Source organism: Meriones unguiculatus, chromosome 3, assembly GCF_030254825.1.
Source record: "Meriones unguiculatus strain TT.TT164.6M chromosome 3, Bangor_MerUng_6.1, whole genome shotgun sequence".
NCBI lineage: Eukaryota > Metazoa > Chordata > Mammalia > Rodentia > Muridae > Meriones > Meriones unguiculatus.
In genome coordinates, this window is record NC_083351.1 from 344032 (window position 1) to 362336 (window position 18305).

Sequence of the window (18305 nt, forward strand, 5' to 3'; positions counted from 1 at the left end):
AGACAGAGGACGGCACTTGGCATCCGCTCCCTAAACTGGGTCCCGCCTCCGTTTCTCCAGCTCAGAGGCCGGGCGGGGTGGGCCGAGTGAGTGCGCAGGCGCCGTCCCAGCTGGGCAGGGCCGACCGCCGGCCACGTGCAACCTCCCCGCCCGCCGACCACTCAAACATGGGTTCCTGCGGGCTGGTGGAGTCCGTGCGTGCGCGCTACCTAGTGTTCTTCCAGTACTTGGGCACTGACTTCAAGTACGTTTCCCCGCTCCTACCTCCGGTTGCTCCACTCGGGCTCGGGGGAAGGTCTGTAAGATGGCCAGGAGAGGCCCGACAGGCATCCTGGGAGTCCGGCCTCAGGAGGCTGGACTTTAGGAGCCTAGGAACATTGCCCTGGGCTTCACGAGCGCTGCCGGAGGCCGAGACCCCGGGCAGGACGGCTCCCACGGACGTAGATAACTCCCTCCGGTCTCTCTCCGCAGTGGGGTCGCAGCCGTGAGGGGTAATCCTCGCGCTGTTGGGGTGCAGAACTTCCTGGAGGTAAGCTTCTATCTTTCGGCTACAGCGATGATCGGTTTCGGGAGGGAGAAGCAGCCGGCAGCTCCAGCCCCTGCCCGCACGCACTCCTTGTGCTGTCCCACGGGTTGTGGCTGGCTGCCTGTCCCTGCAGGAGGCTGCCGAACGGCTGAATTCGGTCGAACTGGTCAGGTTTACGATCTCCAGCCGCACTGATGCCGGAGTGCATGCCCTGAGCAACGCGGCGCACTTGGACATACAGCGCGGCCCAGGCCTGCCGCCCTTCTCCCCGGAGGTCGTGACCCGTGTCCTCAACAAACACCTGAAGCACCCTGCCATTCGGTGAGCCCGGGGATTGAGTGTGGTTCTGTCCTTTGTCCGTTACTGATGCACCCACACCCCACCGTGGAGGGAGGTTGAGGCCCAGAAAGACATTGTATTCTGGGCTGCTTGAAGGTGAGTGGGAGATTTCCAGAGTACTGTGTGTACAAGTGGGTAGACTCATTGCTGGGATAAACCGGATCTGCTTGCTTGCCACAGTGTACTGAAGGCCTTCAGAGTGCCCAACGACTTCCATGCCCGCTATGCAGCCACCTCCAGAATCTACTTGTACCGCCTGGCCACTGGCTGCCCCCGACCTAATCAGCTCAATGTCTTTGAACAAAATCTATGCTGGGCTCTGCGGACAGAGTGAGTGAGCTAAGAGTGGGAAGGAAAGGGCTCACCGTCCTTCTCGCTGGGCCCTCCTCGGTGCTTATTTGGCTCTGTAGGTGTCTAGATGTGGCTGCCATGCAGGAAGCTGCCCAGCACCTCCTCGGGACACACAATTTTAGTGCCTTCCAGTCTGCTGGCAGCCCAGCCACAAATGCTGTGCGCACATTGCAAAGAGTCTGTGTGTCTCCAGGTCCAGCCAGCCCGTTTGCCCTCCCGGAGGAGAGCAGGTGAGGAGAGCAGCCTGACTCTGTGGCCCCGTGCTGGTCTAGGGGCCACCAGGTTAAATTAGTGCTTCTAATAGCTCAATAAAAGTGGGTGATGTTGAACTGCTATACTGGTCATCACTGGCCTGGAGGACAGAAGGTGCTGGCCACCTAGGAGTGAGCCTGAAATACCTTTTTCCTGTTGGGCTGGGGTCCCTGACAGGCTGAGGAGCACAGGGTAGAAATTGCCTTATAGTTCTTTGTAGCAGATTGGTTCTGGTAGTTACTGAAAAAGTTTCTTTGGAGCTAGCAGTTCCAGTCCAGTTTGACAAACGAAATTCTCTGCATTAAGCACTGCCTAGTTGGCTCACCACCAGGAACCAGCTGCTGACCATGAGAACATCACATCTGGAACAAGCCCCAAGGGGAGGAGGGACATAAGTGTGACCAGGCACAAGAGTAGATGGCCAGGGTTCCATCTCAATGGGTGGGCTAGCCATGTCCTGCTTCAGCACACTGTAGCCTGCCATGTGAAGGCCCAAAGCAAATGCTCTCTCCTGTGCACAGACAAACTAATGCTGTTATACAGTTGTTTCCTTACATGTATGTACAGATGCCAGGAAAAGTCATACAAACCTCTTACCCTCTGGAACTGGTAGTCAGTGAGGCAAGAGCCCACCCTGTATGAGGCTTTAAACCAGCACTTCAATCTTTGTTTTGTCTGAGGCCACATGGTGGGCTAGGGTGGCTGAGGCTGGTTTATAGCTTGGACCTCAAAGCTGTCTGTGTTCCTAGGAGGCTGCAGTTCTGGACCTTGGAGTTTGAAAGCCAGTCTTTCCTTTATCGACAGGTAGGTTGTCCTAGACTCTCCCAAGTGGGCTCAGGTAGACACCTGTGACAACCTGAGCTCTCTGCTGCAGGTGCGGAGGATGACAGCTGTGCTGGTGGCTGTGGGACTAGGGACTCTGACACCCACACAGGTGAAAGTGATTCTGGAGAGTCAAGATCCCTTGGGCAAGTATCAGGCTCAAGTTGCCCCAGCCCGTGGCCTGTTCTTGAAGTCAGTGCTATATGACAACTTCGGTAAGAGGTGGTGGGATGGGGAAGAGTCTTTCCCAAAGCAGGGTCCTCACTAAGGGGAGGGAGCTTTTGGAGGCAGTCAACCCCTCTTGTACTAGATGAGAATCCAAGCACCTGGTGGGGAAGCCAGTGGCAGAGGGAGAAAGGACTTCAGCTAAGGATCAGTGATCAAAGCATGGTGGCATGGGTTGAGCAGTCCACAGGGGCAGTTTTAGGGGGTAAGTTGGATCTCTGGATGCAGTTGTAGGAGGATTTGTATTCTGACGTTGGGTCTCTCCATAGGTCCTGAACCCTATGGGGTCCACAGTGCGGAAATCAGCTGACTGTACACTCGGTGGAGGTGAAGAGTCACACAGCACACTAAGTCTGGCTGTCAGCCTTATCCAACATGTACTGCACCCAGCAAAGATTAGTCCACAACTATGTGGGGCTCTGGCAGTCTTGCCTACCTTCCAGCAGCTCCCACCTTCTCAGTCTGGACATCCTTTTATCACTAAAGGGACCGGCATAGGGTACCTGTCGGTTAACAGTTGTAAGCACCAAAGGAGCTTCTGGTTCTGCTTTTCTGGGAGCCCCGTCTTCTTGGGGAAAGAATATGAATAAAAGGCATAGAGAACAAAAGAAGCCTGTTTATTGCTTTAGCCAGAAACAGCTACAGACTCTCTTATCGCTAGGATAGTCTGTGACCAGCCATGGTCTCCATTTACCCAGGGCACCCACCTCCCAAGAGCAAAGCTCTGGCCCTGAGTAAACAGGGAGACAAGAATGGTGGGTGACTGGTTACATGTCAGCTGGGAGCCTGGGGAAGGCCGTTTTTGAGTAGTGCTGTGAGAAAGCTTCCCAGCTCCTCATCCTGTAAGAAAGGGGAGCACAGTTACTCACTGCAAACAGCAGCACCAAGGAAATGAGGTCTCAGGGTGCACTAGTGATGCCCACCCCCCTCACCTGGTAGGTCCAGGAGACCAGTAGCACCTTGGTCCCAGGGTCCTCTGAGTGGGCAGCAGCCTGAATAAGGATGGACTCCACCGTCACAGAGCCATCTGGGAGGTGCTGTACACAGTGGTCCTTGAGGGTGCTATGGAGAGACATAATGAGAGCTCTGCCTTACCCTGCCTGTAGGGGTGGGGCAAGGCCAGGACGAACCTCTTGAGGTGGCTGTACACACGGAGGGCTGTTTCTTGCTCTTTGCGTGTGTCCTGCAGGTGCACACGACAGGTGAAGCGCAGCTGGTGCTCTGCCAGGCCCAGCTCCTTGAGGGCTTGCTCTGAGGACACCAGCCGGAAACTCTGTAGGGCAAAGGCCAACAAGTCAGAGGAAGTAATGAATGCTATCCCACCCCACCACTGTTTATACACTTACATTGTCCTTCATAATTAGGGTGCCATGCAAGAGCCTCGGCTTTTTGGCCTCAGGGAGCAGTCCTGTGAGGAAAGGCATAATGCAGTTGACATAAGCCACCCATTAACTGCCTCCCTTGACCCAGGCCCCAGTGTACACTTCTTACCCTGCACCATCTCCCGCTTCAGCAGCCCCAGAGAGATGCCTACAGGGATGCCGGGACTCGTGGGCAGCGTCACTGTCTCACCATTGGCTGGCATGTAGCAGTTGACCCCTGAGGAAAGTGGTGCGAAACCTTAGTCTAGGCTGCCAACCTTGCCTGTCCCATCCCACAGGTCATCCCTGCCCACCAGTTGCCTACGGAATTCCTGCTCAATCTTCTGCCTCAGGAACTCCATCTTCTTGGCCTCGCCATGCACCAGCAGCACACTCTCTGGCTCTGCCTGTCCCACCAGCTGCATGATGCCTTTGGCATCAGCATGGGCACTGAATGACATGTATTCCACTTGCATCTTTACCTCCAGCTGTGGCATCACAAGATGCAGGCAGAGTTAGCAGCAGCAAGAGCCTGGAAGGCCTGCTGAGCCCAGGACAGGGAAACACTCACCATCTGACGTCCCTCCATCTCCAGCTTGCGTTGCCCACTAAGAATCTTGTGGCCTACAGTGCCTTGCACACAGTAGCCAGGCATGATGACCTGCAAGCAGAGGCGAGATTCAACTGCATTGCCTCCCACCGCACACACTGCCTTCTGGGACAACCCCTGACCTGAATGCCTCAGCCATCCACTGTGGCAGTTGCTCAGGAGACTAAGGGCCTCTCTGTGTTGACAGGGCCATTGCTCAGTCTGGGCTGCTGGTGGCAGGACACAGCAGCAGCAGGGTCATCATGGGGTCAGGATACAAAAAATTCAAGGGCTAGTCCTTCTGTACCCCAGTTCCTAAAGCTAAAAGGAGCCCCAAGGCCTCACCATGTTCTTCTCATTTCCTGCCCATTTTCGGAAGATCTGCAGGGATTGGCCAGCATGCAGCATCCCAGGTGTAGCAAATACAACCTGCAGAGTTGATAAGGATCAGAAGAGTAGACCTACCTAGGGCTACAATAAGCACCAGGCCTTTGGCCACCAGTTTTTCCCAGAGCCCCACTGGCAGGGAACTTGGCAGGCCAGATAGGGAAGCTACATTGCCAGGGCCTTACCATGGGACCTGGGTTGTCGGCAAACGTCCGGTCAAAGGCTTTGATGTGCTTGAACTCAAACATGTTCCTCTGGACAAATGTCTTCCGGATCTTCTGGTTGGTCCAGGTGATGAAAAGCTTGTAGTAGTGGTTGGCCTTCTCTGTCAGGCCCGTAGAGAAGTAGATGGGCACCTTCAGGTTCATGCGCTCCCTGTGTGTCCACCAGCCCAGTCAATACAGGACGGCCAGATTTAGCCTGTAACATATGCCCTGTGCCCCCTACAGCACAGCTCAGTAGCTATGGCCAGGGCTGAGTCCAGTATTCCTTGACCTGAACCCTGTGCTGTCTCTACAGTGATAACCGCCAGGCCAGACCTCTCAGCTTGTAACCTGTAAACATGGGATAAGGGCCCCACAGCTCGTGTGAGGAGGGTTGGTACTCATGGGCAATACAGCCAGCAAATGATGGTTCAAGTGTGATGTCCAACACATGCACAGCTCTGGCCAAGACAGCAGGTCCAACGGTACTGTATCCTAGACACAGAGCACCCAGTGGTAGTCAGTGCTACCTTGACTTCTTAACTGTGCCCAGCAGTGTGAGGCTTACTGTCCTATGTAGAGGCTGTTCCATCTTTTTCTCCCGACCTGTGGAATATTCCTGTTTGCACCTACCAGAAGGTCTCCAGCAGGATGCAGAGCTCTTGTGCTCGGCCCAGCGCAAACACGGGGATCAGCACCTAAGGGTAGGTGAGGCTGGTTCAGACAGGAGCCACTGGCCACTCTATTGTTCTCTGAACACAGCAGGTAGCAAAACACTCAATGTACCCTTGCTGGCAAGTTAAACCATCAGACAGCATTACTGTAAAGAAATAACCAGATATCTAAGAATTATAGTTTTGCGTGTACGCTAGTCACATCAAGAGACAGCAGAAACTGTGGGAGGTTCTCGAGATAGGGCTGAATGAGGGAATGGAAGACTCTGGAATCTGTCTTCTCAGTGCCAAACAAATAGCAGCCTCACACCCAGAGACTGGACCCCATGTAGGACAGCAAAGCCTGCTGGGAGGCCTACAGAGTGTACCAGGATGGGCACAAACCAAGCCAGCCTACAGTCACTACCTTCCCGCCACGCTCCACAGTCTCATGAACTTTCTTTAGGAAATCTCGCTCTCTGCAGCGTTTGGAATCTCGGATGGTTGTGGCATATGTGGACTCTGTGATGAGCAAGTTGGGGCGACACTTGTCAATCCATGCAGCCCTAGAACAGAGGTAGGAATGGTGATGGATTGCTTGTGGCTACAGAATTGGGAGTGACAACATGGACTCTAGCCCCTGGCATGAGCTTCTCTATATGGCCTGTCAATATCATGGTGGCATACTCTGGAGGAAACAACAGGGAAGATGAACCTGTAGCCCAGACTTCCGAAGGTACCTCCACACAGCATGGGAGTATTTATTTAGTTGCCCGCCATGATGCCTCTTAGATTTACCAACTCCCAGGAAGCTCCCATAGGAAACACAGGCCAACTTACCCTAAATGCCGGTCTGGGGTCATGTTATAATCACCCTGGCAAAGAAAGTAGCAATAAGGAAGGTGTCTTTCCACCCCTAGTAATTTCACTCAAGCCAAATATTTCCACTGACCGTGTAGACCACAGACTCTGAGCCCACTTTAATCTGGAACATGGCTGCCCCCAGCACATGGCCTGCATAGTATGCCTTGATTTCCAGCTCATCATCCACCTGCAGAAGAAAGAATGCTCTCAGGCCTATAGCGCAGGGAGGCAGCACAACATAGGTGATTACCAAGCCTGTCCAGTCAATTCCTGTTTCTCACAAGAAGTCTAGGGCTTAAGGGGTAAGAACAAACAAACAAAACCAGATTATATAAGGATCTAGAAGCCATACTTGTAGACTAGACTAAGAGTACAAATAAACCTCAAATACTACAAAAAAAGAAATTCTAAAACTAGGAACTACAGTAACCCAAATTAAGAATTCAATAGGTAAAGCTGGGTATGGTGGTAATCCCAGCACTCTGGAAGCTAAGCAAGAGGATCACTGGGTTCAAGGCCAGCCTGGACTACACAGTAAAGTCCTACCTCAAAACAAACAAACAAACAAACAAACAAACACCCAACAAAAAAAAAAAACTCAGTAGAATTTAGCACAGTGAATAGAGTGTGACTGCTGAATGACTAAAATGTTGAAAAACTGCACATAGCAATATGCAGCTATTATCTCAGTTCTTGAGTTCTTGAAAGGCGACGCAGGAGAATGTAGAGTTTGAGGCGAGCCTGGGCTATGCAGTGACTCTGCCTTAAGCAAACTTTTTTTTTTTAATCCAGTATGAAAAAGATGATGGAAGGCTTATAATGAAAAGATCTAATGCTAAGCTACTCAGAGGCTAGAGAACATAGACAGCAAAAATTAAAGACATCAAGCCCTACTACAACCCAGACAGTCAGACTCAAGTAGACCAAAATCCCCTGCAGCCCAACCTGCCAAGGCCAGAGGGAAAGAAAGGGAGAAGACAATATTCCAAATGATATGGGTAAGATAACTATCATCCTAGAACTCTCCATCTCATGAAAAGTGACCATGAGAGCACTTCAAGGGGGGCTGGAGAGACAGCTCAGTGGCCAAGAGCACTGTCTGCTCTTCCAGAGATCCTGAGTTCCATTCTCAGCACCCACATGGGTGGCTCACAACCATCTATTATGGGATCTGATGTCCTCTTCTGTCACACAGGTGTGTGCTCATGTGTATGTATAAATAAATAAATAAATAGATAGATAGATAAACAAAGATATATATATTAAGAAAAGGAAGCTTCAAAAAAGAAAAGTCCACAGGAAGTAAAGGAAAGGGCCTATGCTATATGGCATGTTCTTTGGAACTGAATTTGAATTGAAACATTTGCCTCAGGAAAGATGGGGAGGCTCAGAGCCTTGGGTAGTAAAGAGGAGGTAAATGAAAAATCACATTCTGGAAGAACACAAGCTTGGAAGGTTCTTCAGAGTCCCTAGGTGCTGAGCTTAGAAACTCCGATCAGCCAAATTGTGGGGAAATAAAAAGAAATGAGAGATGAGTGGTGCTGTGGTGGTGCAGGCCTTTAGGCTTGGCAACTCAGGAGGCAGAGCCAGGTAGATTTCTGAGTTCAAAGCAACCTGGTGAATTCCAGGACAGGCAGGGCTGTTACACAGAGAAACGCTATCTCAAAAAATAGACAAAAGAGAAATCAGAGATGAGAAGTGATCCGACTGTGGAGTGTTAGAAGCCAGACAGGTCCAAGGCTTTATCAGAGGCCCTGAAGAAAGGGATAAAAAGAACTACTCTGTGTCCTTGCATAGGGACAGATTTGGTAAGGCCCATGTGGGGCTGGGACCTGGGCCCCAAAGAAGTTAGTTTCAGGACCTAGGAACTTGGCTTTTCCCCCTGAAAAGACGCAGCACCAAGGCTGCTGTGTGCTCAGTCTATAATGTTCTTGAGGTATCCTGTGCTCCCTTTGTACAACACTGCTTGACTATCTTCCTGCTGACTTCTTCCAATTGTATGATAATTTATGCTCACTCTATCCCATTTCTCTCCTGGGCAGAGTATATATAAGCTGCTGTACTTCTGAATAAGCTTGTTTAGCATAAGACAGCTTATGGAAGATCTCCTGATCCCAAACTTTTCTATCTCCTCATCTTCTGATTTCCAAATATTCTCTCTCCAGGTTGGTGGAGCTGCCTCCACATTGGATAGAAACCTCCACAGAAGAGTCATACATGCTTTGTGATATAGCCATTTTTGAGTTATGCCCTGAGGGGCAAGTAACCCCTCAGCCATACTCCTGTTAGTAACCCTAATAAAAAATATCATTGGATCAATAAATTGTAAATTGGTGCAACTTTTATTATAGCTCCTTTTCTACGACACATAGATGTAGTAGGAATTCTAATAGAATCATTGTATTTAGGGTAAACATCTAAATGAACAGTTGTTTTATAAAAGAAATCTTTGTGGAAAACAGTGACTGGTTTTTGTGATTTCTTTTTAAAAGATTTATTTATTTATTATATATACAATGTTTTGTCTGCATGTACCCTGCACACCAGAAGAGGACACCAGATCTCATTATAGATGGTTATGAACCACCATGTGGTTGCTGGGAATTGAACTCAGGACCCCTGGAAGAGCAGCCAGTGCTCTTAACCTCTGAGCCATCTCTCCAGCCCTGGTTTTTGTGATTTAAAATGTTGTTTTTCTGAAGGAAGTTTACAACCTTTGCATGACTTTGATCACAAAACAATTCTGGCACATCTGGAATGTCCTGCATTGTTGGGTGCTGCAAACAGTGCACAATAAGAACTAAGGTCGCGGGGCTGTGGTGTATTCCTTTAGGAGACATATAGATTAGATCAGGGGCTTTGGTATAAGTAACTTGTTTTATGCAAAAAACAATTTTTGTTTAATAGTCAATAAATATGCTTTTGTGTGGTGGTTGGAACCTTTAGTCCACAGTGGCTAGATCTCCCTGCTGCCAGCAAGGCCTCAATTCACCCCCAAGTGACCTTTCTTTCATCGTCCTGCACTACTCAGAATACCAACATGTAGACATGTGCTTCTTTTTAAACTCATTTTATTTGGTGTATTTATGCCTCTACTTCCCTTCCATCAACCTTTAGCCCTGTAAGAGAGATTAGTTTGGAAGGGCTGCAGACCCTTTTACTTCTCCTGTAGTAAGCCAGTAAGCCAGCCAGGAGAAGTAAAAGGGTCTGCAGCCCTTCCAAACTATTCTTTTGGGGGATAAACCAATCTTCATCAACAGCAAAAACAGCAAGCGAGCAGTCTCCAAGCCGCTGCACCAGGAACCATTTCTCCTGTTTCTCTTCAAACTTCCAAACCATCCATCCCTGGTCTCTCCAAACTGCCACACTTCTTTTTCCCCGACTCTCCCATTTATATCCCTCCCAGTCCTAGACCACGCCCCTCTCCATGCTGCAGGCCTTTACTAGCTGGCAAAGACCACACCCTGCACAAGGCAATTATCAGCTGTGAACAAACTAAAATTCCACACTTGGGATTGAAACAAAAACATATTTACAAAACATACTGAGTTTTTAGAGAAGCCAAAACTTCATTACATAGACATGTGTGTTGTATCTCCCTAGGAAAGTCTACCATACAAAGGCTGGTAAAAGGAATGTCTCCCAGAACATGTAAGATTCCTGCACACTGTAATATGTAGTCTTCCACAGGCCAGAGATCACAGATATTCCTCACCAGCTGACCAGGACTCCCTCACTTTTCTTATTTAAAATGGACCCTTGTAAACCTAGGCCTTCCACACCAAGACTGGAAAAAAAAAAAATTCCAGCTGGATGAAAGAACAGAATCCAGTTTCTTTTTTTTTTTTTTTTTAATTTTTTTTTTTTATCAGTTACATTTTATTAACTCTGTATCCCAGTCGTGTCCTGATCCCTCATTCCCTCCCAGTCCCTCCCTCCCTCCCTCATCTCCACCGTGCCCCTTTCCAAGTCCACTGATAGGGGGGACCTCCTCCCCATTCATCTGATCCTGTTTTATCAGGTATCTTCAGGACTGGCTGCAAAGCCCAGAATCCAGTTTCTAAAAGCCCAGCTGGCCAGCCCTTCTGAAGGTAAACTCCTTGACCCTCAGCAGCATGCAGCTAGCTTAATCCTAGGCTGGCTTGGCTCCCGTAAAGTCAGCAGTAGGGACAACTCAGCATTACCAGTAGGTCTAGACTTGGGGCAGTGGTTAGAACATATGCTCCTGGAAGGGATAACTCAAAGAATGACAGGATTGGGACCAGTTCCTGGTCTGTGGGATCCAGTAAAACTTCTGTCCTTACGAGACACCCTGGGAAACATCCTGGCAATAGACCAGAAAAACAAGGTATGTATCTTCAAGCCCCTTCTCTAGGACTGTCCGAGAACTTACCGCAAGGTTACCACAGAAAGCAGTGTCTATTAGGCAGATTAGAATGAGGAGAGTCAACTTGACATGGCAGAAACCTAAAGTCCCAACACCCAAGAGACTAATGCAGGAAGAATATCAACTTCAACAACAGCAAAACACGGTCTGCAAAAGCCATAGGACACACACACACAAACACACTCCCTTCCTCTCCACCCTTTCTCTCCTTCCCTCTCCCTAGCAACAAAATCAACACACATCACATAGACATAATAATAAAGAGCCAGACTGGGTGACACACGCCTTTAATCCCCACACCGGGAGACAGAGGCAGGTGGATCTCTGTGAGCGCAAAGCTAGCCTGCTCTACATAGCAAGTTGCATGCCAGCCAGGCTACATAAATGAGACCCTGTCTCAAAAATAAGTAATAAACCAGGGAAGCTGTTTCTTTAAGATATCCTAAGACTTTTGTGTTGCCTTGGAAAAAAAAAGGAAAAAGTTCCAAGTAATTCTAATTGTAAGAGTATATAGTTACAGAGAAGATGAAAGGAAAAAAAAAAGGCAAAACAAAACGTGGTGGTGGTGGTGGTGGTAGCGCATGTCTTCTTCAATTCCAGCACTCTGGAGGCAGAGGCAGGTGGATCTTTGTGAGTTTGAGGCCAGCCTAGTGTGAGTTCCAGGACAGCCAAAGCTACACGGAGAAACGAAGAAACCAACCCTGTTTTGAAAAATAACATCAAAACAAAAACAAGACAAATAGTAAAAGAATCTATACAAATCCACAGTAATCTTAGTTAACCAAGTTAAGTTCAAAACAAAACAAACTGGAAAAGCCACATATTTCTTAAAAGACTACATTTAAAAATACTATGTGTGGGGGCTAGACAGATAGCTCAGCAGTTATAAGCACTGACTGCTCTTCCAGAGGACCCAGGTTCAATTTCCAGCACCCACACGGCAGCTCACAACTGTCTGTAACTCCAAGATCGGACACTCTCACACAGACATATATGTAGGCAAACACCAATGCACACAAAATAAAAATTATTAAAAAAAAAATGCTGGGGCTGGAGAGATGGCTTAGAAGTTAAGAGCAGTGGCTGTTCTTCCAGGGGTCCTGAGTTCAATTCCCAGCAACTACCTGGTGGTTCATAACCATTTATAACAAGATCTGGTGTCCTCTTTTGGTGTGCAGGCACACATGCAGGCAGAATATTGTATAAATAATAAATAACTTAATTTAAAAAAATACTGTGTATAGCCAGGTGTGATGGCACATATATTACATGCCTTTAATCCCACCATTTGGGAGACAGAAGCAGGCAGATCTCTATGATTCTGAGACCACCCTAGTCTCCAGAGCTAGTTCCAGGACAGCCAGGGCTACACAGAGAAACTCTGTCTCAATAAAACAAGTAAATAAGTGAAATAATAATAATGATACGGCTGGGAGCTGGGCATAAGGCATGCACATGGTGAAGACATTCAGGACATTCAGGGATACACAGTGAAACCCTGTGTGTTTAAAAACTCACTCGACCACTGTGTGGTCAACCCCCAGCAGTAGACAGAAGAGTGAGATGAGGTGGCCTGAGACCGAGACCCCACAGACTTCCAGACTATGTGCAGAGTGGGGATCCTGACCTGAACTGTCTGGTGCAGGTGAACAGCCACCACCTTCTTCATACAGTCTTTGATCATCTGAGAAGTGAAGAAATTGGCCTCGCCCTTCTTGTCCACGGCAATCTTTCGGTAGTCTTCCAACAGGATGGGGCAGATGGCCTGGGTGGGGTGGGTCATATAGATGGGCCCATCGTAGCCCACCATTTCACTGAAGTAGGGGAGTGCCCCACAATGGTCCAGGTGGAAGTGGCTGGGAAAATGTAACACTAGTCAGCCTGGAGCCACCCTCTCCCAGCCATTCCCCTCAGGGTCCCATTCATTTATTGAAACCTAATGTCTATCACTATCATAGATTCTAAAGAATAAAAAAATGAACAAAACACAAAAGCTACAGACTTTCCCAAATGGACAGTCTAGATACTCAGCAAAACAATATGCAATTAATAATTAAACCTGAATTAGAACAGGGCATGATGGCATAGGATTAGGCACGGGATTAGGAGTTCAAGCCAGCCTATGCTACATGAGACTCTGTCATAAAACAAAACAAAACAAAAACAAAAACAAAAGAAAAACAGGGTTTTTCTTTCTCTCTCTCTCTTGGAGAGAATCCTGTTTCAGTTCATGAGTTCAGTTTCCATCACCCATGTGAGCATCCATAGGAGAGCCAAAGCCTTGGGCCTCCATGGACACACACAGACACACACCCTAATTTTAAAAGGAGAATGGGCTAGAGATGGCTTAGCAGTTAGAAACACCGCCTGCTCTTCCAAAGAACCTGGTTCAATTCCCAGCACCCACACGGCAGCTCACAATCATCATGTCACTCTAGTTCCTCTTCCTCTGGGGACGCTGAATCCAAGTGGTGCACAGAAATACATGCAGGCAGAACACCCGTACAAATAAAATAAAAGTAAATCATTTCAAAAATAAAAAATAAAGCCAGGGGCAGTGGCACATGCCTATAATTCCCCCACTCTGGGAAGCAGAGGTAGGACAGATCTCTGTGAGGCCAGCCTGGCTTCACTGAGAAACCCTGTCTTGAAAAACAAAAACAAAACATAAATAAATAAATAAATAAATAAATAAATGTAAGGCAAAGTTTAAGGGACTGGAGATATGACTTAGCAGTTAAGAACACTTGCTGTGCTTGCAGAGGCACTGGTTCAGTTTTAAGGATCCACATGATAGCTCACAAACATCCATAATTCCAATTCTAGGGGAGCCAACACCCACTTCTGGCCACCATGGGCACCAGGCATGCATGCTTGTGTATCCTTATATACATGCAGACAAACTACTCATACACACAGAATAAAATAAATATTTTTTTGTTTTGTTTTTTTAGTCTTAAACAGCCAGGCATATAGTGAAACATGCCTTTAATCCCAGCACACAAGAATCAGAGGCAGGATGGATTTCTGTGAGTTCAAGGCCAACCTGGTCTACAGAGTGAGTTCCCGGACAACCAAGGCTGCACAAAGAAACTCTGTCTTGGAAACAAAACAAAATAAAACAAAAATCCACAAGGGAGCATGATGACTAAAAAGGGATAACACCTGAGGTTGTCTATGGTCTCCTACAAATACATACAAAACACACCATCCAAATCAGAGGGTGACAAGCTGGAGAGGAAATATAAGGCAGGCCAGGGAACACCATACTAGAAAAAGAGCCACTATCTGCCAGGAAGTCAAGAAGTCTTCCTGGTGTAGGTAAGAGAGACTAGAGACAGCTCAGTACAAAGCCTGAGAATACCCTAGAGCAGAAAGAATAGGGCCAGCCAACCCAAAAGCCAAAAGTAGGAGATCCATGTCCAGAAGGAACCAACACACCACAGCCTGAGCTACCGAGGGCTTATCAAGATGGGCTGCTTAGCTGGGTGTGGTGGTGCACGCCTGTAATCCCAGCACTCTGGGAGGCAGAGGCAGGTGGATCTCTGAGAGTTTAAGTCCAGTCTGGTCTATAAAGTGAGTCCAGGACAGCCTACACGGAGAAACACAGTCTTGAAACAAAACAAAACATAAAAATGATGGGCTGCTTTAGGCCTAAAGGACCACTCTAGCTAACGGCAGCAGGGTAGGTGTTGAGAGGAAGTGCTGCAGTCAGAGGGGGACTAACTCAACTAGGAGGTGACAGCAGGAATTGTGAGAGGGTATGGGCAGCCTATCTGGAGAGAACATAAGAATGGGAGCCAAAGAGGCAAAAAAGGTGTCACCCTTTGTTCAGCTCTACCAGGCTACGGTAGTCAGCTGGAGGCTAGGCCATGAACTGAATTCAGACATCAGGAAGGTCCAGTGAGCAACAGGACTTAGCATTCTTGATACAGCAAAGGAGTAAGAGAAAGTGAGGCTTGGGGGCAGAGTTAGAGGAAAGAGGAAGCACAGCAGAGACACAGACTTAGTTAGCTAGTATGATGGGAAGGAACTGGTAAAAGAGTACAATCACTGTTGCCGGGTGGTAGCGGAAAAGGATCTTGAGGAGCCGTCTAGGCTGGAGTGGCCCTGCACTCAGCAAGGTGAAGGGCATCTTAGTGCTGGCTACCTTGGCTGGTCTCTACTTCCTGGTGAACCAATTAGAGAGTACAGTCTGGCTCTGAGGGGATAATAGCTATTCTGAAGAGTGACCCATAATGGAGCTTGAGTGGTACACTTGGCCTTTGGCCTCTATAACAGGGTGCAAAGGAAGGACCATCAAAACCCTGACAAACCTACCTGATGATTACACAGTCCAAAAAGTCAGTCAGACGGCCACTCTGGGTGATGTAGGAAAAGTCAGGAAAGCGCCTCTGATGAGGAGACAAGAGAAATGTTGGAACGCAGCAGGCTACCCAGGGTCTCCTGAAAGCAACAGTGGTGTACCCCAGGAAGTAGGCCCAGCAAGGGATTAAAAAACCCTGTATTGGTGGGTGTCACTAGCTGACCTGACAAACTACTATTTGAGCAAGTACCTAAGCACAAGGGGTATAATCATGACCAGCATCAAGGACCCTCAAGAAGCTCATCTCAGACGGGATGTAACAGGGCTACCTGTCCCCACTCTCATGGATACAGCTGTCCAGGCATGCCCCTATGGCCCACTTGTCCCACTTGGACCCTAAGGGCCCAGGATTCACATAGCTAGACAGAAAGAACTAGAAAGCAAATCATAAATCGTGGCCCTTGCCACCCTCTGGACCACCCACACAAAGTACTCACATCATCATTGTAGCCCATGTGCATCCCACAGTCCAACATGACATTTTTGCCAGATATGGAGACCAAGATGCAGCTGCGGCCGACATCCTGGCCAGCCCCTGCTCAAAGAGAAGAACAAGTGAGTGACAAGGCTATGCCTCTTTTCTTTTCCCCAAGTTTCCTTCCCTTACTACTCCAAGGGCTGGCTTCCACTGCATTATTTACTACTTTCAGCTCTGCAGGCCCTCAGACTGTTGGGTAGGCAGAAGCATGGACTAGCAAACAGCTGCCTTCACATGCAGATAAGGGAGATGTGCAACAGGAAGCCAAGGTACTATGCTAGGGTCATGTGCTTTCAAAGCTGCAACAGACTGCTAGCAGAGCATTGAGCCACTGCTCTGTGGAACATTACTGCTGTTTCCCCAGATCTTAAATTACTCCTTGCCCTCTATGGGGCTGCAATCCAATGAGATTTTCTTCCCTCAGGTTTCTTCCTGAAGAGGCTGAGGCATGGACCCTGAGTTTTAGTGTTGAGTGGTACCATATGCATGTAGCCTCAGTCCAGCCATAAAGAAACATGACTCTGACCAATAACTGTCTGCAACACAGTGGGCAGCACAGGACCTACAGCACTGAATCCCTAGTTCAGCCTCAATGGGAGTGCCTCTCATGCTCCTGATGACTAAGCAACCCTCCCAGCTGTTCAGCCCACGATAATGACCACACAGGACAAACCTATCTCCTCCATTTAACTAGCCTATGTGGACATAGAAAACAAAACTGAGGAGAAAGCAAAGGACACTACCTCATCCATACATCTCCCCTGGGATATGGGTCCATAAGACATGGTTCAAACCTCAACAGAGGTCTGAGAACAACAAACAGCCTTGTTTCCATCTTGGATCCTACAGTTTCCACCTGCCAACTGCAGGCACCAACCATTATTAGTACCACAAACATCATGGTGACCAGCCCAGTCTGTTCTCCTTATGCAGCCAGTCACAGTGAGTCTGGGGAGGAGTTCTCCTGCAGGCCTGTTCCTGGCTGCTCAAGATATGTGCCCCTGAGGGAAAGGTCTTAGCATCCCTCCCCATAGTATTCCTAGCTCTGAAGTCGTGCTAGGACCTGATGGGGAATGGCTGCACCCTTACAAAGGAGGACCTGGCCAAACAGACACCCAGAGTCACACAACTACCAAGAATGGTGTCAAAGTCTGCTTTTCTGAATTACAAAGCCCTGTTCTTGGGCACTGGCAAACATTTTTCCCAATGAGACTTACAAATCTAGGAAACAAGGTCAGAAGCCTACACTATGTAGAAATGTGGACACAGAAGACAAAACTGAGGAGAAAGCAAAGGCCATTACCTCATCCATACATCTCTGTACAGGCAGATTTACACCCTAGGGGCAATTAGACATTGAGTACATTAGCTGGAGATTAAACAATGGCACCAAAGTTCTCTGAACTGTGACAGAAAACAAAACTTTCCAAGTTCAGGTAGCACTGAGGAGCCAGGTCTATGAATATGCTTGATCTTGTAAGTTAATTATGGGAGGTGAGGGTAGTCAGTTTGAGAAGTTGGTCCTGCTAAGGTCCTGTGATGCAGTGAGTTGCGAAGACTCAGTTCTAGCCAAGATGACCTAAAGACCTACATGAATGCAAAGGTGCTTCCAACACCCTGGTAACTCATGCACGAAGAAAAGCCCAGGAGGGGAGGTTGGAACTCCAGGTTTCAAATGGTTGTTTCCATCTACACACCATACTATGCTGTTAGAGCTTATAGAAGTTTAGATCTATGTTTTCTACTATGAACAAGTACAGTTTTTAAAGTTCGGGATATACCAGACGCAAAGACTGAACTGAGGTGTGATAGCAAGCAACCTGGACAAGGGAAGCGCAGGGGGAGAGGGTGGAGACACCAAAAGTGAGGAAGATGCCCAAAGAGAGGGGTCTGGAAACAGCAGTCCACATGCAGGATGGAAGAGTCGCAAGGACGAGCTCTGTACCGGATTCAACACCAATGACAGGCTAAGCACAGAGGTGACACCTGCCCAAAACCCATTTCACCTCACAGCCACCTTGAGCTTCAGGGTCTCGTTCTCGTCTCGCTGTTGAACAGCTTGGGTACAGAAGCTGGGCCTCAATAACTCACCGGGCACTAGGGCCCGGAATCAACTCCACATCTCTTCGACCCCCGGGCCAGGCAGAGATAAGGAAGCACTAGCTCCGAAAAGTTCTACCACGGCTTCCGCTCCTTCAGGCGTACAGCTGGTAGCTATGGAAATGAAATCGCCGGACGCCGCGGAAAACCCTTCAGACACGGACTCACCCAAGGGAGTGACTCTAATTTCAGGCATCGTCAGGGAGGCAGTCTGGAACCACGACTCGCGCGCACCGCCCGCATGAACGTCTTAGTCCTCGCGAGCAGCAGCCCCTACGCCTAGCGACGGCCACTCTCACACACTGAGCAGGCGCAACCGCCAACACGTCCCCTTCCTGTCCTCGCGCCGGAAACGCGGGCCGATACGTCGAGTTCTAATTGGATGACCAGCAACCAATTGGG

The 18305-nt window shown here is 48.6% G+C and overlaps 2 protein-coding genes across 4 annotated transcripts; one reads left to right on the plus strand and one right to left on the minus strand.

Annotated features, from left to right (window-relative positions):
- The first annotated feature begins 29 nt into the window (after positions 1-29).
- On the plus strand, positions 30-3126 carry Pusl1 (pseudouridine synthase like 1). Of its 2 annotated transcripts, XM_021655959.2 has the most exons (8): positions 30-244; positions 472-529; positions 660-847; positions 1046-1195; positions 1276-1446; positions 2218-2272; positions 2343-2505; positions 2785-3126. In XM_021655959.2, the coding sequence occupies exons 1-8, from the start codon at positions 168-170 to the stop codon at positions 2823-2825; spliced, it is 903 nt and encodes a 300-aa protein (XP_021511634.1). In that variant the 5' UTR covers positions 30-167; the 3' UTR covers positions 2826-3126. The 2 variants fall into 2 exon arrangements, with proteins under 2 accessions (XP_021511634.1, XP_021511645.1); XM_021655970.2 differs by lacking the exon at positions 1276-1446.
- Ints11 (integrator complex subunit 11) lies at positions 3112-18227 on the minus strand. 2 transcript variants are annotated; one of them, XM_021655932.2, is made up of 17 exons: positions 18072-18227; positions 15763-15860; positions 15280-15353; positions 12587-12815; positions 6661-6759; positions 6549-6583; positions 6136-6274; positions 5689-5753; positions 5038-5227; positions 4811-4894; positions 4448-4537; positions 4202-4364; positions 4007-4114; positions 3862-3923; positions 3646-3788; positions 3448-3577; positions 3112-3355 (listed from the first exon to the last, which is right to left on the minus strand). In XM_021655932.2, the coding sequence occupies exons 1-17, from the start codon at positions 18097-18099 to the stop codon at positions 3290-3292; spliced, it is 1803 nt and encodes a 600-aa protein (XP_021511607.1). In that variant the 5' UTR covers positions 18100-18227; the 3' UTR covers positions 3112-3289. The 2 variants fall into 2 exon arrangements, with proteins under 2 accessions (XP_021511607.1, XP_021511614.1); XM_021655939.2 differs by lacking the exon at positions 18072-18227 and adding an exon at positions 17810-18044.
- Positions 18228-18305: the final 78 nt, after the last annotated feature.